We start from the raw sequence: 20380 nt of genomic DNA, 5'->3' as shown, positions 1-20380 counted from the left end.
CTCTTTTCCAATTTAGGGTCCATGAGGGTGTGGAGCCTATCCCAGCTGTCTTAGGGCGAGAGGCAGGTACCCATCCAAATCATTGGATCATGTGCTCCAATCACTTCCATGACCACAGGTGTATAACAAATGCACTTAGGCATGCAGACTGCTTCTACAAATATTTTAGATTAACTCAAGAACAGTGTGTAGGGTGGCTTTTCATAGCTGAGCAGCTGTATACAAGCCTTTCATCACTGAGCTCAATACAAAGTCTGGGATGGCACCACTGGACTCTAGAGCTGTGGAGACGTGTTCTCTGGAGCAATGAATCACTTTCCTGTCTGCCAATCTGATGGACGAGTCCACCAGTGCACAAAGCAAGGGCCATAAAGACATGGATGAGTCTGGTGTGGAAGAACTCGACTGGCCTGCAGAGCCAATATTAAACCCCACGGATTAAGAACGGGAGTTTACTCAAATTCATGTGTTTGAAGGCAGATAAGTGAATACGTTTAGCAATATAGTGTATATTTGGATGCTCCTACTGCTGCATTGCATTAAAATCTTTCTACAAAATTAAAGCAAGTAGCTTTTTTCATTAAACAGGAGCCCCAACACAACCCGGTGACACAAATCAAACACACCATGCAATCAATAAAAACAAACTTTATTTTTTAAAGGTATAAACTGAACCGCCAAAGAAATATTTACAGGACAGCACAAAACACAAACAAGTGGATTTAATAATACACCCAGAAGCTAAGAACAAATACTATTAAAACTAGACTTGTATACCAGCTTTTTTTTCCTTCTCTTTGAAATAATACATTTTTTTTTCTTTAAATAAACAATGGTGAGTTTTTGTTTGTCTTTTTTTTTTAATTTAAAAGTTACAGATTGCTGGTCCAAGGTCCATATATGAGGCGAGTGTAAATGCAGCTAAACTTCAACAGATAAAATGAGTTCAATATTACCTGCATGGCACACTACATGACTCATGTTTTGGAAACAACAACATGGGAACCATTATTTAAAAATCTTCATCTTCATCTGAGTCCAGGTTGTAGGTGATGGGTTTCCGGGCCCGTGAGGGTTTATCCCGTGGTGCTACAGCTACAGGAGCGGCTTCTTCAGGGTCTGAAACCTGGAAACTCTCATCCTCTTCCCACTTCTTGCTCTTCTGTAGCAGAAAAGGAGATTAAAAGGATTAACAGTGATTATATTAGCACAGGATGGATACAGGAAACCTTTAAAATCTAAACATGTGTAGCAGAGAATCATTTGTTCTACTTAAGTCAGTAGTTTTATTTCAAATGTCACCATTTAAAAAGCTACTTTTATTCTTTTAATAGCTTCACTGTTGAGCCACTTTTTCGTGGTCAGAGTTTATAGTATTTCATTTTATATTTAGAGTTTTACTTCCTGAGGTTGGGCTACTGTACTGCAGGAATATGCCAACTTCTGAAATACTTGAATCAGATCTTATGACGTAACACATAAAAAGAAAATGAGTGTTCAGTATAAAAACTGACCTTGGTGCCAGCAGTCGTCTTGGATTTGAGGCGTGACATGAGGTCACCTGAGGAGCTGCTGTCAGAGTCATCACTGATGTTCTTTTTACGTTTAAGAACAGGTTTCTGTTTTGTGACGGGAGCTTTCTTTTCACTCTCTGAGTCGCTAGAATCGAATGACGGGACCTTCTTGGCAGCAGGAGCCCTGGACGCAGGTTTGGGCTTAGAGAGAGCATCCAAGATAGATGGCTGCTTCACATCTAGAGAAAAAAAACGACATTCCAAAGAAAGAATTTGTTGATTTCTTTGTTTTATAATGATCATGTGCTCAAATCTACCTATGACCTTTATAAGACCAAACAAACATCTGTGTTACCTGCAGCCTTCTTCTTGGATGCAGCTGGTTTCTTGGCAGCGGCGGGCTTCTTCGGTGCGGCCTCTTTGGTTTTCCGTTGAGTTGGAGGCTTGGATGCTGGCTCCTGATCGTCTGACAGAGCTGTAAAGTGCCACAGAGACAAAATATCCAGTCCTCAGAGCCTTGGCCCCACATTTCTCAAATTCATCAAACTATGATCCTAAGTGAAAATACTTACAGCTCGACTTTGTGTCTGTTTTTTTAACTGTCGATTTGCTTTTTGCTACCTTCTTCCTGCAGAGAAAAGACAAGGTTTGTTTTTAAGGTACATTAAAACAAAAGAAATATACTTTTTATTAAGGTTTTTCTTATACTCACGTGGGTTCTGGAGCTTTGGGAGGCAGAGCTGGAGAGTCCACATCATTGTCCGACACAGTGCTGGGATCTGGGGCGAAGCATGCATCATCATCATCACTTATGAAAGCCTTCCTTTTTGGAGCGTCCTTCTTCCCCCAGTCATCAAATTCATCTTCACTGTCAGACATGCTGTACTTCACCGCAGCTTAAACAGTAAAAAGAACAAAACGAAAAGGCAGCTTTAGTAACGCTGCGCTTTGTCAAAGAAAACAAGCACGAGAAGCTGAGGTCTCGTGTTAAAATGCTGCTCAAAAACCCTTCAATTTGGCTCATTTCCAGATAAGTTAATCTTAACAATAAAGAAAAAACATTATGTTTACTGTATTATCTTGGTCTAATATTTACATTTTTTAATTATCTAAAACATTTAGGTGTGACAAACATAACATAAATAAATAGGAAATCACACCACTTAAAGAGTTATCATCAGCAGAGGAAGCAGTGTGGGCCATCAAGCAGATTCACCTTTGGTTTTCCGTTCTATGCGCTCTCTGGGGGCAGCCGCTTCCTCTGCCTCTACTTCACTGTCCGACAGGCCAACATCCTCATCTGACCACGCGTTTTTCTTCTTGGTAACAGGCTTGAACTGAAGAGTGGTCTGCTTGCCCGTCTTTGATGCTGCTGCACACGAGAAATGCACTTCTTTATGAACTTAAACAAAAATGTAAAATTTAAGTGCAAACTAATATTTATTATAGCAACTTGCTTATGATTATCAACATTTTTGAGTGAATGTTATAGCAAGCACCAAATTTTACACAATCCAGTTTTGTGTGCATGAAGGAACGTCTGTATAGTTTGGATTAGGTTGTTGAAAACCTAATCCAAACTATAATTCCCCAAAAACGGAGTTTGTATTCATGTTGAGTACAATATCATTTAGTTGAGAGCCGGCAATTTTCAAAACTTGAGAGGCTAATTTTGATTTTGCTCCAGCGAGGATTGTGGAGGTCAAGTCTGCAAAATGTGTATTGTTACAGGTTTGCCACTAGATATCACTAAAGAGCTTCGTGGTTACACCAGTACACAGAGGTGTGTGATCATAGTTGAAATGATTTCCAGGCGATATCCTGAACAGTCATTTCTACCTTTTTCTGCTGCTTGGGTCTTGGTTTTCTTGCTCAGCCGTGCAGCTAAGCCCGTTTCCTCAACCGGCTCTGTATTTTCTGCATCCTCTCCAAACTCCATCTTCATCACAACATCTTCACTCTTCAGAGACAGAAACGAGGTCAAGAAAAATGTTACTTTTGGGCAGTTTGTTGTTCTGAATGTGTTAATGTAAAAAACAGTTTATATGCACAATCACATATGAAAACATACCTTGATTTTCTTTCCTCTCTTGCCCTCTCCTTTCTTCAGATCAGCCTTCCTGTTAGCTTCAGCCTTCATGGTGCTGGTGACACGTGGAATGACGCGGCGGCCCTGTGGAGTGGGCAAAGTCTCCTTTTTCACCTTTACTGCTTTGCCTTTTCCAGTTTTTACAGGAAGGGTGGCATTTTCCTTTTCCTTTGCCTCAACCCGCTAAACACAAGAAGAAGAAAAATACATCACAAGTTTAACCAGGAGCAAAAGCACTGATCACAGTTGTTCTTTAGATATAACATTATCACAGTCTGATCACATGACTAACAAAGTGCACTGATTGGATATAAAGCAGAAAAAAGAAAAGAAAAGAGGAAGACAGAAAAGATCCAGTACCGCCAGTTCCTCAGAGAAGGCAGCAAGGTCCTCCCTCCACAGGTCTGCTGGACTCTTTTTCTTTAGGGTGTTCAGCTCTGTCACCTGTACAAGAGTTAGGACAGAAACACACTGATTAACACAGGAGCTAATAATCTAACATTTCAAGCTTAAAGCATCACTAGGTTTGCCGCATAGCTCACCTTAGCATCCCTCTGTTTGCACAGCTCCTCCTTTTTCTCTTTTGTCAAGAACCACATGGGCATGCTCAGCAGATAATTGTAGTCCGGTCCAGTCGAGTCGTCTTTTTCTCCTCCTTCCCCCTCCTCCTCCTCCTCCATCTCCTCCTCATTCTAAGAGAGTTCACACAGGTGGTTATTTAACATCCCTCTCTGTTGCAGCTGAATTTTGTTGTAACTGTCGGAATCAGAGTGTCCCACCTTCTCCTGAGCCTGTTTCCAAGCCTTGACTGGGTCGGAGTCGTAGCCCATCTGTTGGAGCATGCGGATCAGCTCCTTCTTTGGCTTGTTCTCTGCACACACATGGACAGTATTAATACTAATCAAGGAACAACCAAACTAACTATAAATAACTATATCAGAAGATATACAGGGTTTTCTACTGTTATTGAAAAATGTGCTTGAAAAACAAACAAATAAACAACAACACAGAATCTATTTGAAACTTTGCACTTACCAATGACCAAGGTGCCCTGAATTTTCTCCAGGATGAAGCGAGCCTGGTTGCTGAGCTTGGCGCTCTCTGCTCCCAGCATGCCTGCCAACCAGTCCTTTCTCAGCACGTAGTACTTCATCCTCAACTCAAAGAAATCTCTGATAATATCCTGCACAGACTCATACTTTTTCAGGCTACCCACGTGGTCAAACAGAACCTGGAAAACAAAGGGAAAAATGCTGATGCTTCACAGGGTTTGGAAATATGCGAATAAATGTTTGAGATTTCACAGGAAAGCAATAGAAGACTTTATTCATCCTGCTGTGAATGTGTGCAAGTAAGTGGCAATCATTACCATCGAGTTGCAGGTGAGGGGGCTCTGCAGCTTGAAGACTTTATGGAGGCCAGCAGCCTCAGCCTCCCTCAGCTTCTCTTCTGTCATCTTGACCACAAAGCGCACTGTGGTGTCAGTGTGGTAGTCTTTGTAGTCTGTGATGAGAGGAGGAACCTTCTCTGTGCCATTCAGCATCGGCTCCAGCACATTCTCCTTGTAAGCCTAGACGAGAAAGTACATGAAGAGTTCAGCAAAAGGGTAAGAGGGTATTTATTTGAGTCAATCTAATAAACACTATGCGTACACGTGGTAAAATGTTCTGGAAATGACTTAATTGACCAACCTGTGTCCATGTTTTTACAGGCAATTCAGAGATTTCAATAGTGGTCGAATCAAGGATGGAGATCTCTCCACTATTCAAGTACTGGTTATCCATCACCTGCTCAATTGTGCCTCTGAAGTCTTTATAATTTGGAAGCTGTAGGAGGAAAAACAAGCACTTAGTTTTTCGCACAGCAAATCACCCAACATGACAGATCTCAGGAAACCATCCTGACCATGGGCAGAGGTTCCTCGCCGTCGAGCATACGGTTGATGTTGCTGATGATCTCACGAATGTCGTAGTTGGGAATCTTGCTGGCCCAACCTGTGCCGATGCCTTCGGCTCCGTTCACAAGCACAGTGGGGATGATGGGAATGTACCATTCAGGCTCTACGCGCTGGTTGTCATCATAGTTATACTTGAGCAGGTTGTCATCCACTGCTGGGAAAACAAGGCGGGCGAGGGGGCTAGAAGTAAAGATTGGTGGGAGAATTTTTGTTAGTGACTCAGTAACTAATCCATGTAAAAAAACTCTCCCCATTTTGTTAGATTCATGAAAAAAGTGCAGAACATGGGCTGATAGTTCTATACACTTACATACAACTCATTCATCCACAATGCATGATGTAGCAGTGCAAGAAGTGACAGTGGTTTAACTACAATAAGCCTCCTTAACACTGACCAATAGTAGCCTCTTTTCGGTTGCTGGCTCCCTACATTGGCACTTTGTTATTAAATCTATGAGAAATCCTGCTTACCTGAGCATAGTGAAGATGTATCGAGGGCTGGCAGAGTCCTTGCCACCGTGCAGCCTGGTTCCAAACTGTCCCAGAGGCTGCAAGAGATTCATGTTGTTGCTTCCCACAAAGTTCTGGGCTAAACCAATGATGGTCATCATCAGAGAGACCTGAAAACAAGAAAGAGTTTAGAGTAAATACAACAGAAACAGCAATGTACAGCCAGTATGGCTTGCATTGGTTTTTTAAAAAATCTTTCTATGAAAGATCACTGCTTCTACTTTCCTTTAAATAAACTTTATTTTACCAGAATCTTCTCCATGTGTAACAATTCAAGTTCTGGCAAAATTGACAGCTACTCTTAGATATAAGAATTTGATGGCTAATAACATACAGTATTCAAAAGCAAAGCTTATTTAAAAAGAAGTGAACATTTTTCTGAACATAAAAATGATACAGTTAAACTGAAAAGTCAAACCAAGAATCTAAATTAAAAACACACTGACAAAACCCCCACATTAAAGCCACCTCACCTCTCCATGGTGATAGGCCGACATCTCAGCCACTGAGCCTGCCAGCTGTGCCACCTTCACCTCTCGCTTGTCGTTCCTCTTGAAACAGCAGTACATCACCTTCCTCTGACCTGGTTTCAGTCCTGATGTAAACACAAATGCATCCAGACATTAGACCAGCAGTTCACAACCTTTTACACCTGTCAAGAAGACTCAGCAAACCCTTCCCTGAACACATGCTCAAATGACTTAAATTTTAAACTGGATCTGGACAACTCTCAGCTTTCTATTTCTCCATAATTAGTTAACGGTTTTAAATCTTTCCTTTTTTCTTAATTATCATTATTTCACGTACCATCCACCAGGCAGGGAATGGACCTCTCGTTATCAGAGTTGGAGAAAAGTACCAGCTCCTTGTTGACAAAGTCGTTGTACGACAGGGACTTGGTTGACTGACCGTACAGGTACTCCTGCAAAGAGACAGTAAAACAGTCAAACTTAACAGAACAGAAACAAGATATTGAGTTCACCAGCTGCACAGACATTACCTCAGGCAGGTTGTGCTCTCTGCGCTGGCGTCTGTTCATCATAAAGTTGGTAAGCCACTCTTTTCGCTCTTCCACTTTCTTCTTGCTAAAGGCCTTCCCAGAGAAAAAAAAAGAATTGTAAAAACAGACCCAAGAACTAATGCTCCAACTCTTAGTCATGGCCTACAGGATGTTTAAAAAGCCCAGCTCAAATATAAATTGGCCAAGAAATGATCCACACAGATGGGTAACATCTTACAAGGGTGATAGCTTCATCGTCTTCAGGTCCTGAGTACTTGAATGGGATACGATGTCTCTGCATATCAGAGAAGTACTCCTTGGCTTCCTGTGATGTGCTGGTTCCCAAACCTAGATGGGCAATAGCCACAAAAGAACAAAAGAGATTGTACAAGTTACAACAAAACAATATAGAAACTATAACAATGACAATGGCCATATGCATTATGTGTTGCTTACTTGTCTGTTTTACTACCACACAGGGGTTTGTAACAAACCTTTGTAGTATTTTATTTTCCAAGATTTGTGGTTTTGCTGGCTCTCCTTCCATGCATTGAATTCAGGAATACTGTAGAAAGACAGCTGATTTTTCTTAAAAGACGCCTGAAGAGACACAGAAATAAGATGTCCATCACCATGGTTCTTGACGCCTAGTCATTTAAAGCTTTTCACATTTTAACATTATTAAAAAAAAATGTGGATTCTTAATTTAAAAGTAACTTGGAATAAAAAAAAATAAAAAATAAAAAAAAAGGGGGGGGGGGGGGGGGAGAGAGAGAAACCAAGCTTTCCATTAAGCTCTGAGTATTCTGAGGTTTTGACAGCAGATGGCAGTATTGTTTCAAATTTCCAACATGGGTAAAAACTCAGACACATTAACAAATAAGCACATGCCATATCTCAACTGTTCATCTCTCAGGTGTCTTTGAGGGAAGAAAAACAAAACAAATGTGTGCATGTTGCGAAGAAGGCTCATAGGAACAATAAGATCTTAGAACAGGGGTGGGCAATTCCAGGCGTCGAGGGCCGGTGTCCCTGCAGGTTTTAGATGTGTCCTTGAACCAACACAGCTGATTTAAATGGCTAAATTAGCTCCTCAACATGTCCTGAAGTTCTCCAGAGGCCTGGTAACGAACTAATCATGTGATTCAGGTGTGTCGACCCAAGGTGAGATCTAAAACCTGCAGGAAACAGACCCTCGGGGCCTGGAATTGCCCACCCCTGTCTTAGAAAAACAAACTCATATTACTCGGTTGTGTTGTAACAACAAAACATGGCACATCACAACTCTCTCTATTGCTATTGTAGGTATGAAGTTGTAAGTGATCCATGACTGAATGAAAGAACACATCATGTAAACTGCCAGATGAAGCCAACAATATTGCACATGGCAAGTCTGCAAAGGGCTTTTTAGAGCATCTACATACCTTGATGATGGGGGTGATGAACTCTTCCAGGAAGTTGTGACGCAGCAGCGAAGGCCAGTTGTGGTGGATGAAGTTGATCAACAAGCCCTTAATGTGGGAGCCATCTTGATCCTGTGACAATAACACAGGTCAGATATATTATAACAAAGTAATTGTGTGTAATTGAGTGATGACAAAAAAGGGTTAGTAAAGTGCTCTGTGACAACATTAGTATATTAGCATCCATCCACCAATTCAGAGTCTATTTCCCCATATATGTGAGAGTAGGACATGTGCATTGTTACTAGAAATCGTAGTGATGATCCTGTTTTTCCATCTGAAAGTCACTGTGTTGGCAAATAATGAACAAAATTCATAAGCCTTGCTCGATGAAGAAAAACTAAAAATTCACTCAAACATCCATCTGAGGCTCATATTAAGCTTCAGCTGCCCCACTAATCTAAATTGAGTCATAGCTTTCAAAGTCATGCTCAGTGAAAATTACTTAGTAGCTCTCTTCACAGCTGTAGGGGAAGGATACCTTCCTCAGGTTAAGTGCATGTTTCCTCTTAAAAATGGGCTCACAGTTAACATTACACTGGATTTGTACCTGCTCTAACCATCCATTTGTTCCTGCAGCATTGGCACCTTATGAAAGGCTCCAGGGCCAGTATGCACAGACAAAACCATTATGGTCACAAAGACCTATCCTTACATATATGTAGGCACACAGAAACATGAACATCCTGAATATTATCAATACAAATAAGACACGGGAAGGTAGGAAAGGAGTGAAAATAAAGATCAGCCAAAACACCTGATCTGTCATGATCATGATCTTGCCGTAGCGCAGACTCTTGAGGGATTCTGGGTCACTGTAGTTCTTTTTGTACTGAAGACCGATGATTTTGATGATGTTGTTGATTTCTGCATTTTCCATAATCTGATTAGAAAAAAAAAAATCAAACAAGTTTTACTCACAGCTGTTAAATAAATAAATGATTCAAGCAATCATTATATTTGCTAGCCTAACCTGTTTATGTGAAGCCTCCCGGACATTGAGCATTTTTCCTCTGAGAGGGAAGACTCCATAGCGGTCCCTTCCGACCACTCCCAGCCCAGACACAGCAAGTGTCTTGGCTGAGTCGCCCTCTGTAAGAATCAGCGTGCAGCCAATGGAGTTCTTCCCACCTGTAAGAAAATATAGTGAGTACAGTAGGACTGCAGGTCATCTCCATTCTCGGGATGCTGAACTGTACCGACTGTGGCGCACATTACCTGCATCGTTGGCATCATCCAGTTTTGGCACACCTTTGATTTTTGTGTGTTTAACAGCTGAGCACTTCTTGTTGAGCTGGGACTGAGCCTTGAACTTCACCCAGTTCATGATACTTTCCACAATCCCACAAGATGTGGCCTAAGTGCAACAAAGGATTGACACCAGTTAGTGAAATCGATGAATGATTAAACTTGTGAGAAATACACTGCTGGTGGCTTTTCATCAGCACCTGTTTAATGAACTTCTCACTCAGAGGACACGTGGAGCCAAAACTCTTCTGCTGCAGAGTCATATTCTCTTTGGTCTGAGAGTCGAAGGTGGGGTTTTCAATCAGGCAGTTGACAAACAGCCACATATGGTTCTTCACCTAAATGGAAAAAAAACGTGAAGAGCACTCAGTTGTGCATTTTGTTAACAAACATTTTTACGGAATACACTTACATATTCATTTTCATTAAAAAATAAATTAAATGAATACCTGGAAAGGCTTGACTGTCACCCCAGCTTTGTTCTTCTTCTTCACCACTTCAATGAGCTTGCTAACTACCTGGTCAGCCACATAATCAATGTGCCTGCCTCCCTAAAGTCCAGAGGACAAAAACAAGATCCATTTAGAGAATAAACACCGTAGGTCTTAATCATAGTGACACAAAGTGGCTGGAGAGCAGCCAGACTTCTGCTTGGCTGCCAAGAGAGCTCAGTCTAGTTCAATCATTCTTAAACTATTTCAGAGCTGCTCAAAGATGTAAATTTAGACAGCTTTCCAACAAACTTAATCATTTAAATTACTGATTTAACAACAGCCTACACATAGACACAATATATGCATTAGATCAAATCCAATGCACTGAGTTATTACCTTTGTTGTGGCAATGCTGTTGACAAAGCTGACTTGCTGGAAACCTTTCTCGCTCATGGTGAGGCAGACCTCCCAGCGCTCGTTGACAGTCTCATGGATGACAGTAAGAGGACCACCCAGTTCATCCACCTTGTCTTTCACATACATGTCCACATAGCTACGGAAACCTGTAACCTTAAGTGTGAAGTTCATATGGTTTATATCAGTTTTCAATGCATTTTAGCCCAAACAAATTAGGATGTAACATGCAAGATTTGTCTTGCTAACATCAAATATTCCATTAAATGAAGTTAGTAGAAATAATTTTAAGTGAGGTAAGTGACTACTTTTTATAAGTCCACAAAAAGCTTTGAATTTTAGGTTTAACTTTGTGAATGAAGTCTTCAGTCAACATTTAAAATACACATAATATATTAAAAAGCTTAATAAAATTACTTCCCAAAACATTAAGAGTTAACGGGAAAAAGTTAAAGATCACAGTAACTTACTGGTAGCTTCTTGCTATTTAAGAACACCCGGACACCCTTAGCGGATCCAGCAATATCATAGGCCCTCCTGGTCATCAGAGCCACTGTGTCTTTGTCAAGGATGCTCATCTTAAACTTGGCCAGATCTGGTCTGAAGGTGATGCAAGTGTATTCCTCTCCATCAAACGGTTTGATGCCAGCCTCCCCTGCTCTGCCCATGTTGTCATACCAAGTCTATGGAAAACATGGGCATAACAGAAAATGACATTCTCCCCAATCAAGACATAAAAATGAAAGTGGGAAATGAGGTCGATCTTCCTTCATACCTGCTTGAAGCACTTCTTCGACTGTTTACAAGCAGTCTCGACAGTGAACTTTGTACTGAAGATGTTGCAAAGCTTGGCACCGTATCCATTTCGTCCACCTGAAGAACATTTATAGAGTTAGGACCAGATTGAACATTAAATTAGGCTTTTTTCCTAATAAAACGCTAAAATTTCAGCATTAATTGTGTTGGACATAATGATGTAAAAGGGAGTCTTTGTAATTATACAGAATATTTTCTCATTAAGAATGACAGAAAACAATCAGTATTATATAAAGCACTCAAATTCATCAATCTTACCAGTGACTTTCTTCTCGTCATCATCATAGTTACTTGAAGTGAGGAGCTGTCCAAAGATAAGAGCAGGTACATAGACTTTCTCCACTTTGTGCTCCACCACAGGAATACCCTTCCCATTATTCCATACACTGATGGTGTTGTTTTCACTAAAAGGAACAAAAACATACACAAGCGCTTGATTTGTCAGCTGATAGCTGTAGTAGAGTTACTTTGTATTTTAATATCTTAAACTTGGTAGTGCACCGTTATACACAACTCACGGATCAATGTTGACCTTGATGCAGGACATGCCCTTATCTCTCTGCTTGTTATCAGCTGCATTTACTATGGGAAGAGAAAGTAAAATCTATTTTTACTACATTTTACTGGAGCTAAAACACTGTTTAATAAAGGTTTGTCATGGACATCTATAATTGCAGGAGCTTTTTACTTACCAAGGATCTCATCAAAAATCTTGTAGAGCCCAGGCACAAAGGTCACATCACGGCAGTTCAGTCCAGCATCCTCATCAAACACCCACATTTGCTAATGAAAAAAGTTAAATAATTACAAGAAGCTTGCATGCGTTCATTCAATAAGAACCATAACTGTGCAGTCAAAAAAAAAAAAAAAAAAGATTGTTACACATGACTGTTAAAGAAATTTTAAAACTTCTTACCTGAGTGACAGGCTCAACAGAGCCTATGTAGGAGTCCGGTCTGAGCAAAATGTGCTCCAGCTGCGTCTTCTTCTGATAGATTCTCTCCACTGACAGCCGCTTAGGATCCTTCTTCAGCTTTTCCACCGGCTTGTTCTCCAAAAAGGCCTGATGAAAACGACACAAGGTTATCTTTTAAGATTCATCACTCAACACTCTTTATTGTCATTATGCATAACGAAAGCAATTCTCCCTCACACGGTGCAAAAAATAAATAAATGAAAAGCTTTAAATCATATCAATATACTGATATCTTCTATAGGCCTTGCACCGTAACGAAGATGGGACTTATCTTTGTACTGCAGGAAACCTTAATATAATGATCAACATCATCTATAGTGCTACTTGCTGACAGTTTTGCATTTTTTACTGCACAAAAAACACATCAATGTAAATGTACGGGGGAGGGGGGGGGGGGGAGAGAAAATTGCTTGGCTCTGATTACATTTGAGGCTCAAGGACAGGGTTTAGCTTAGTATTTAAGGACAGTTTTTATTTCAAACACAATAAATAATGCGAGGAGAATGAATGCAGGGGTAACACCATTTCAACTGGCTTAGCAGCATTAGCTATAGTTAATGTTTACAAGCTGTTGTGCCAAGAGTTAGGACTAGTTGTTAAGTTACTAAAAGGGACACTCTGCAAGTAGTGCATTATTACGTCTAAACATCGCACACTGTTACATTAAGCAGGTCACGACGTTAGCCAAGTGCCTTTAACTGTTTCTTAGAAGTTTAACTCACAGTTGTAGCAGGTTAGCACGTAAGCCTAATAACACGTTAGCAGCAAATATGAAAGCGACAGTAACGTTACCTTCAACGGTTCAGCCATTCTTCTTGTATTTAATGTTAAAGCCCTTCGTTTGAAATATAGTACACTCTAGGTTTGCAACAAGCTAAATAAATCCCAGCTACCCTCAAAAATAACGGCTGCCTGCACTAAAACGTTCCTTCGCTGCCTGAGCTGAGGTCCCAGTATGAATATTCGAAATTTTGTGGCAACATCTCCCGCCAGCTATATTGACCAATCATACTACTGAGCGCGTGACGAATTCCTCCAATGAGAGCAGCAAATCCGTTCTTTTTCAGTTAAATAACCAATCGTCGACGGTAAAAGTGGCATGAGCCCACCCATCTCTTGTATCACAGCCAATCAGCATTCAAAAAGAAGTAACCTACGTGCTGGGAATTCAAGAACAGACAGGAAAAGAGTTAGGAGGGAAACAAAATAGCCTGTTTCCTTGTTTTGGATAAAAAATTTCATGTCAGCTCTATTTTGATAGTGTCTAATGAAGAAATGCGACCTATATTTTATTATTACTATTTTGTTTTCAATGTTCTTGAAATTTTTGTTCTACAAGTACAAACGAAGCTTTTTTTCCCTGATGATTTCACGTTTCTCGTTTTTTAATAGAGGCGGACTGAGCGGTCTCAAACGTTAATATTCACTTTTTATCAACTGTAATAGACTGATAACAATAATAGTAACTATCATAACAATGCGCTTTCCAGAAACACACAATAAAGGAACAAACTAAGACGAAGTTATAAAGAAATTACAAATCAACTAAAATACCGCATCCTATTTAAAAATATACTAAAATTAATTACAAAAAAAATAATCTTTCAGTAGACATGAGTGTTTGAACGTGATGTAAAAAAAGACACTGATGAGGCAAGAGTCTTTGAAGGCTGACATGTTAGTTTATAATCCTTCAGGATTTACAGAGATCAGAGAAAAAAAGTCAGCTGCATAATCAAATCAGAAGTCATATCTGAGGAGGGGAGCTTGAACATCTATGTATATTTTATCACATTTCCAACAACTCATGCATTCATGTAGATAACAGACAAGTAGTTTTACAGGTAAGAGATTCACCTCACATAGGAAATAAAATGCTGTTTCAGATAAAAATTCACACCAGTTCAACTAAAAGAAAGATTTTCAAATGCATTATGGATGTGGACTGATTGTAGACTGGCTTGCTCATGCAACAAAAGCTCACTAAAACTGAGATCCAGGGTCAGCAGGCTCAGACCCCCACTGACGCTGGCAAAGGGACCATAGCCTGATTGATGTCGCTTTCCTTCCTCCAACTCCCCAACTGCAGAGAAAAAGAGGTCGTGATGTGAGGAAAAAGGGGGAAAAGGAAATGGATTTTGTTGTCTGGTGTTATGATTTTTGACACTTTTTGGTCACTTGGGATATAAAGCATGAGTGGCCTTTTAAATGTACAAAACTTGCCTTGCAAGAAAAGTGTTCTGTTTTTCTGGGACCATGGTGCTCACTTCTTTTTTCTTTTTACATTAGAGTGTACTGGATCTTTCACTTGATTTATCACCACCGCTGCCACTTTCTGTCCTTTGTCTCTCTTTTACCTGCATAAAATACAGGAACTGCATAAAATCTGTCTAGTGCTCAATATCAGATTTCTTCTTTTATATTGTTCCTTTCTGTCCTGGACTCTTCCCATGTAGCTGCACGATAACCCTAAACTGTGGTTTTTAGTCATTTATCAGATAGACCTTCACTTTTTCCCCAATCCTCTATTCTACTGGGATAAAAAGATTCATATGTGATGCTAAGAAAGCATTACTTCAGTAGCACAGTTTTATTCAGCTCTAAGCAACCATCTCTCTTCATATTTCTTGTCTTGTGGCTATCAGTCAATGGAAATGCAGTAACCTGATTTATCCAACCGTTCTACCATTCTTATCTGTCTTCCTCTGCTATGTTGCCCACTCATCTGACCTTAGCATGGTAATAATAGGGTGGAGGAGCTTGAGTAGAGCTGCCTCGGTCCGGTCGATGTAGTGGATTGCAAGTACACTAATACACCCACAGCTGCACACATGAATGAAGGAGCGAACACTTTTTGCACTGTTTATCTGATATTTTTTGCTTGGTATTTTCAGCCAAAAAGACTGAGTTATCTCCTTTAAGAAATCTAAAAGAATGTGCCTGCTGCCCTCACACTTTCAATGCACACAGGGTTGGACATGCTAGCTTTAAAAAAAGACTGTTTTTAAAAAAGAAAACAGACAGTTTATGCGGTACTTTTACAATAAGGGTGCAGAATTTTGATCAGATCAACATATCACATTTGTTAAATGCATACAAACAACATGCAAAAATAAACATTTGTGACCTTCTAGGGATTTTTGTGTCTTTTGGAACTCAAAAATTATTATTTATTACATTCCAGATATTATATATCTGGACTATTTCATCTATCTATCTATCTATCTATCTATCTATCTATCTATCTATCTATCTATCTATCTATCTATCTATCTATCTATCTATCTATCTATCTATCTATCTATCTATCTATCTATCTATCTATCTATCTAATATCAAGAATATTTTCTTTAATGATTAATAGAAAACATAAACCTTTGATTTTATATATTTCTGTTGCATTTTTTACTTTTAATGAGGGCAAATTATTTTTTTTAAACACTGTGTAAGTCTCACACAGACTTTCTCTTATCTAGCAGAAGTGGGCAGTTTGAAACAGGAATGCTAAGTACTTAGCATCCAAAAATAGTCACCCTGCAAAGTAGATGGACACTCTCAGTAGCTACCACCTGCCTTCCTGTTTATTTATTGATGGCTCTGTGTTTTCTGAAGCTTGACTGCTGGGGACGGTGGGAGAAAACGAAACTTGGAGAGTCACACATGTGTTGATAGCTGTCTGAAGGAGATGCTTGATAGGACTTGATGAACAGTGTCTTACAAGGAAAGGGCTCCTTTACAGATATTAGTGTGACAGGTAAAGAGCTGCTCCAACTGAGCACTTGACAAGCTTGTCAGAGCTTGTCCAGGAGAGCGTTTTGGGATTTGTGAAAGATGTGACAGCCAAGAGTGGAAAAAAAAAAGATAATTTTCTTTATTTTGGCTTTGCATCTATCATAGACCACAAAATATAAGCCAAAGATATTGGAGTTAATAATGACCCTGCACTGGAATCATTTTGATTGGTAGTGACCAGAATGGACAGGTTAGAATTGAGTAAATCAGAGGGACGGCTCAGGTCGAACAGACTAGAGAGAAAATAAGAGCGGCAGAGGTGAGATGGTTTGAACATGTGCAGAGGAGGGATTGTCGATAAACTGGACAAAGGATACCAAATATGGAGCTGCAAACCAGGAGGAAAAGAGGAAGACCACAGAGAAGCTTCATGGCCTCTCTGAGCCTGGTTCTGCCGGAGATTTCTTCCTGTTAAAAGGGATTTTTCCTTCCTACTTTTGCCAAGTGCTTGCTCATAGGGAGTCATGATTGTTGGGGTTTTCTCTGTATTATTGAATGGTTACGTTACAATGTGAAGTTGCTTGAGTTGACTTGTTGAGTTGACTTGTTGTGATTCGGCACTATTATACAGAAAACTGAATCATGATGTGATTTGATACAATTAAAAAGTCTTGTTTATTTTATTAGAAAGGGGGTTCATCAAATATAGGGTATATGTATCAATTTTGTTGTCCACCATTGAACATAAAACTATCTGCTGCATTATAAAACTGTAATAACAACTATCTTAAAATTACTTACAGTATAATCATTTTATATTTTCTGTAAAAACTTGAATTTGTGGGTGAAAAAAAAAAGTATTTGTGGGTGAATATAATTTCAGATTTTGGAAATTATGCCCTTAGCAGGCCCTTATATAAAGTGCTACCAAACACTCTCTATGAAGAGTAAGTGTCACAGCAGTGTTTTCTGTTGGATTTTTACTTATATTTGATTAAATTCCCCTCAAACTGTGTGTAATTATTTCCTGGCAAAGGCTTTTCCCTGCGAGTAGCAGGATAAGAGAGAACTCCAAAAAAATAATAATGATGACAATGAACTAAAATGAAAACAAAATTACAGCTTCAGGTCCACTGTGAATATTTTGGCTCAGTCAATTTCAAGGTGTGTGACAGATAAAACGACCGCCAGTGAATGGCTTATGGTAGAAAACAAAATCTCAGTAGCTCAGGGAACACTTTTTATTAGAGACAACAGTGTTTAGGAAGGAAAATAACATCTTAGAGCAAACGTCTAACATTCACAGCATTAATATACAGATTTCTTTTCTCCTCTGGTTGCTTACTGGGTCATGTTTTGACCATCACATTTCCAGCTGTGTCCTTGGACGTCCACAACATGACCTTTAAGGTGAACACCCCTCCCTGGCTGTCATTGTGAATACAGTGAGGGACTAAGAATTATTATTAGTTTGAAAGGGCAGCTCAGACCACCTCTATCCTGTGTTTGCAGGCAACTGCGAGCAACAATAGTAACTTAACATTTAAAATTTAACAATCGGTGATGCAGTGTTATTTAATCACACTTGTTAAAAGTAATCTTACCCTGAAGTGTTTTCCCAAGCAGTACAGTTTATTATATTTAACAACCTTATTTCCTAAATGTTTCTGTCTGCAGTTCTGTCATGTGAAGCTTTGAGTGTATGGTGAGCAGCTCAAGCCGGTAGTCTTTTTTTCTACATGTACTTTTATTAAGCACTAAACCAAAATGATAAACATACAAAAACATTACTGATGCTAAAGAATTGTCACGCTGTACCCACTGGGAGTAAAAATAAAAATAAGATGTAAGCGCTAAATGCTGCAGTTCCTCGTATGTTCACGGCCTCGTACAAAAATTGGTTTAAGTCCATATTACTAAATTCCCTCTTCATGTCAACTTTGAAGGTTAGTTTTTATGTATAATGCTGTACAACCTGTTTGCACTGCTACGATGCTTAGTAAATAACATCTGAATAAATAAGGTTGTGGCCACTTTAACTGAAGGTGTTGTATGTGTTTCAAATATCTGCTGCTGCAGGGGAAGACACTTCAAGGCAGGATTCACAAGCTTCAGCTCTTAAATGTGGGCGTTCTTGACATTTGCTCGTGTGATTGTCATGGCAATAATAACCAATCCTCAAAAGACAAGCTAAAAAGGGCTTCAATCAGCAGGTAGCCAACTTAGCTGCCTGTTAGCAACAGGTTGATTATTTGCAACAATCAACAATGAAATGCTACATTGTTACACTTAATGCTTTACAGTGAGTCTTTTATTATGTCTCCCTCCCCTCATCCCAACTGGTCATGGCAGATGGCTCCTCCTCCCTTAGCCTGCTTCTGTTGGTGGTTTCTTCCCGTTAAAAGGGAGTTTTTCCTTCCCGCTGTCGCGAAGTGCTTGCTCACAGGGGTTTGTTGTTCGCTGGGGCTTTTTCTCTATTATTGTTGGGTCGTTACCTTACAATACAAGTGCCTTTAGTGAAACTGAAATAAAACTGAGATGAGCTGCACAATGAAACCCTGTTGCTCTCTCAGCATATCTGCATAGCATGATTTTATTTCCACAGAAATTCCAGGTCTTTCTGTGTGGAGTTTGCATGTTCTTTCAGTGTTTGTGAGGGTTCTCCCCGTGTACTCCGGCTTCTTTACGCAGTTAGTGGGGTTAGGTTAAGTAGTGATTCTAAATATCTGTACGTTTGAATGTAAGCGTGCATGGTTGTCTGTCTCTCTGTGTTAGCCCTGCATCATATTGGCTACTTCTCCAGGGTGTATGCCACCTCTTGCCCTATGGTAGGCAGGGATAGGCTCCAGACTAGAGACTGGATGCATGAATTTCATTGGCAAATGGCTGCGCTGACATGACACGAATGCTGACACCTGTGCTGCAACTCCAGAGGTTGAATCAAAACACTTGATGTCACCCCATTCAAAGAAAATGAAAAGCGAGGGTGCTTCACCCGGAAACACATCTGTGCGAATTCTGCTTTAGTTGCTCAGAATGTTGTTTTAAATCTTTTTTTTTTAAACATAAACCAACATTGACAGTAATTTCCAGTAATTCTCTGTCACTTGGTTAATGTCACAGTGGTAATCCATCTTTTGTATACAGTCTATGGGATCAACATGTCAGCAACTGTGATCAACTGACTAATTCTAAAAACTTGATCATGTACAGTTTATGAAAAAAGGTTTTCTATCCTTGATACATCTTTTGACCACATAGCTCCACTTTTGGGTCTCCTACCCACAAATCTGAAAGTGAGAGCCACTGCCCTGGAGCATATCAAAAACAAGATTTATGTACAGAAACAACATTACCGTTTTCCAGCATACCGCTAGTGCATAAAGCCATTCATAACCTGCTTTTAGTGAGATTTAAGACGCCAAGGTTTGTACTTAGAAGCTTTTGAAATGGCTCTGGCAGCCGTAGCTCTGTGAGTGGCGAAGGCTCAAATGAATATCTGCAATACTTTCATATTGGCACCCTATTGTTTAATGTCAATAATATCAGACTTCAAAGACAAGACTCCTCGCAGAGAAGATGAGGTGAGGTGACCTAAGCAGGCGAGAAATCCTTTTAATACACTGTTCTCACAGCTTTTGATTAAAAGGCTCAAGACAGGCAAGGAAATAAATAAATAAAGAAGGTTAGTGTTGTATTCACAAAGACAAGACAGGGCTTTGATCTTGAGGATGAGTAACCTGGGAGCAGGAGACAGCGTGTGCGTGTTCCCGTGCGCTTAACTATATATGTATGCATGTGTAAGACTTTGTGTGAGCAGACCAAATGAGAATGAAAGACCGGGATCTCATTAATATGAGTCCTTTTGTTCCACTGGAACTCAGAGTACATAGAAAAAAATGACATTCCCACCCTTTTGAGGTGACATTGTAAAAAGTTTGGTGCTAGCATTTTTCTCAGCCAAATCCCCACTCAGCAATTTGACTTCATGGATTAATGTTAGCTTGTAGGTATGCCACCTGCACAGGTACTGGGGTAATACAGAGGACGCTTGAAGCTGATCAGTAATGCAGACTAAAAACCCCCCAGTTACATAGAAAAAAAGGGAAACTTTGATCCACTTGGAAGTGTACTCTGTCAGGACTAATGCATGGTTTTTAATGCACCATCTAGCTGCCAACCACCGTGGAGCATTTAAAATAATCTGATTAAGCTGAGAAAGACTGA

The 20380-nt window shown here is 39.9% G+C and overlaps 1 protein-coding gene across 3 annotated transcripts; it reads right to left on the bottom strand.

Moving 5' to 3' along the window:
- Window positions 1-633: 633 nt before the first annotated feature.
- On the bottom strand, window positions 634-13401 carry top2a (DNA topoisomerase II alpha). Of its 3 annotated transcripts, none has more exons than XM_085170602.1 (35): window positions 13214-13401; window positions 12362-12508; window positions 12138-12228; window positions 11964-12027; window positions 11704-11849; window positions 11405-11502; window positions 11100-11312; window positions 10612-10785; window positions 10231-10332; window positions 9982-10119; window positions 9752-9890; window positions 9507-9664; window positions 9291-9416; window positions 8495-8605; window positions 7565-7670; window positions 7309-7418; window positions 7071-7163; window positions 6878-6992; window positions 6544-6665; window positions 6032-6180; window positions 5509-5740; window positions 5295-5429; window positions 4973-5173; window positions 4639-4834; window positions 4383-4474; window positions 4146-4295; window positions 3964-4047; window positions 3586-3786; window positions 3354-3474; window positions 2731-2886; window positions 2227-2410; window positions 2087-2142; window positions 1870-1989; window positions 1515-1753; window positions 634-1162 (listed from the first exon to the last, which is right to left on the bottom strand). In XM_085170602.1, exons 1-35 carry the CDS (start codon window positions 13229-13231, stop codon window positions 1013-1015), a joined length of 4737 nt encoding a protein of 1578 aa, XP_085026728.1. In that variant the 5' UTR covers window positions 13232-13401; the 3' UTR covers window positions 634-1012. The 3 variants fall into 3 exon arrangements, with proteins under 3 accessions (XP_085026728.1, XP_085026730.1, XP_085026729.1); XM_085170604.1 differs by having other exon boundaries at window positions 1870-1980; XM_085170603.1 differs by having other exon boundaries at window positions 2731-2883.
- Window positions 13402-20380: the final 6979 nt, after the last annotated feature.

This window comes from Neolamprologus multifasciatus, chromosome 8, assembly GCF_963576455.1.
Source record: "Neolamprologus multifasciatus chromosome 8, fNeoMul1.2, whole genome shotgun sequence".
Classification (NCBI taxonomy): domain Eukaryota; kingdom Metazoa; phylum Chordata; class Actinopteri; order Cichliformes; family Cichlidae; genus Neolamprologus; species Neolamprologus multifasciatus.
Note: the sequence above shows the minus strand (reverse complement) of the source record. Positions and strands in the feature narration are given on the sequence as shown.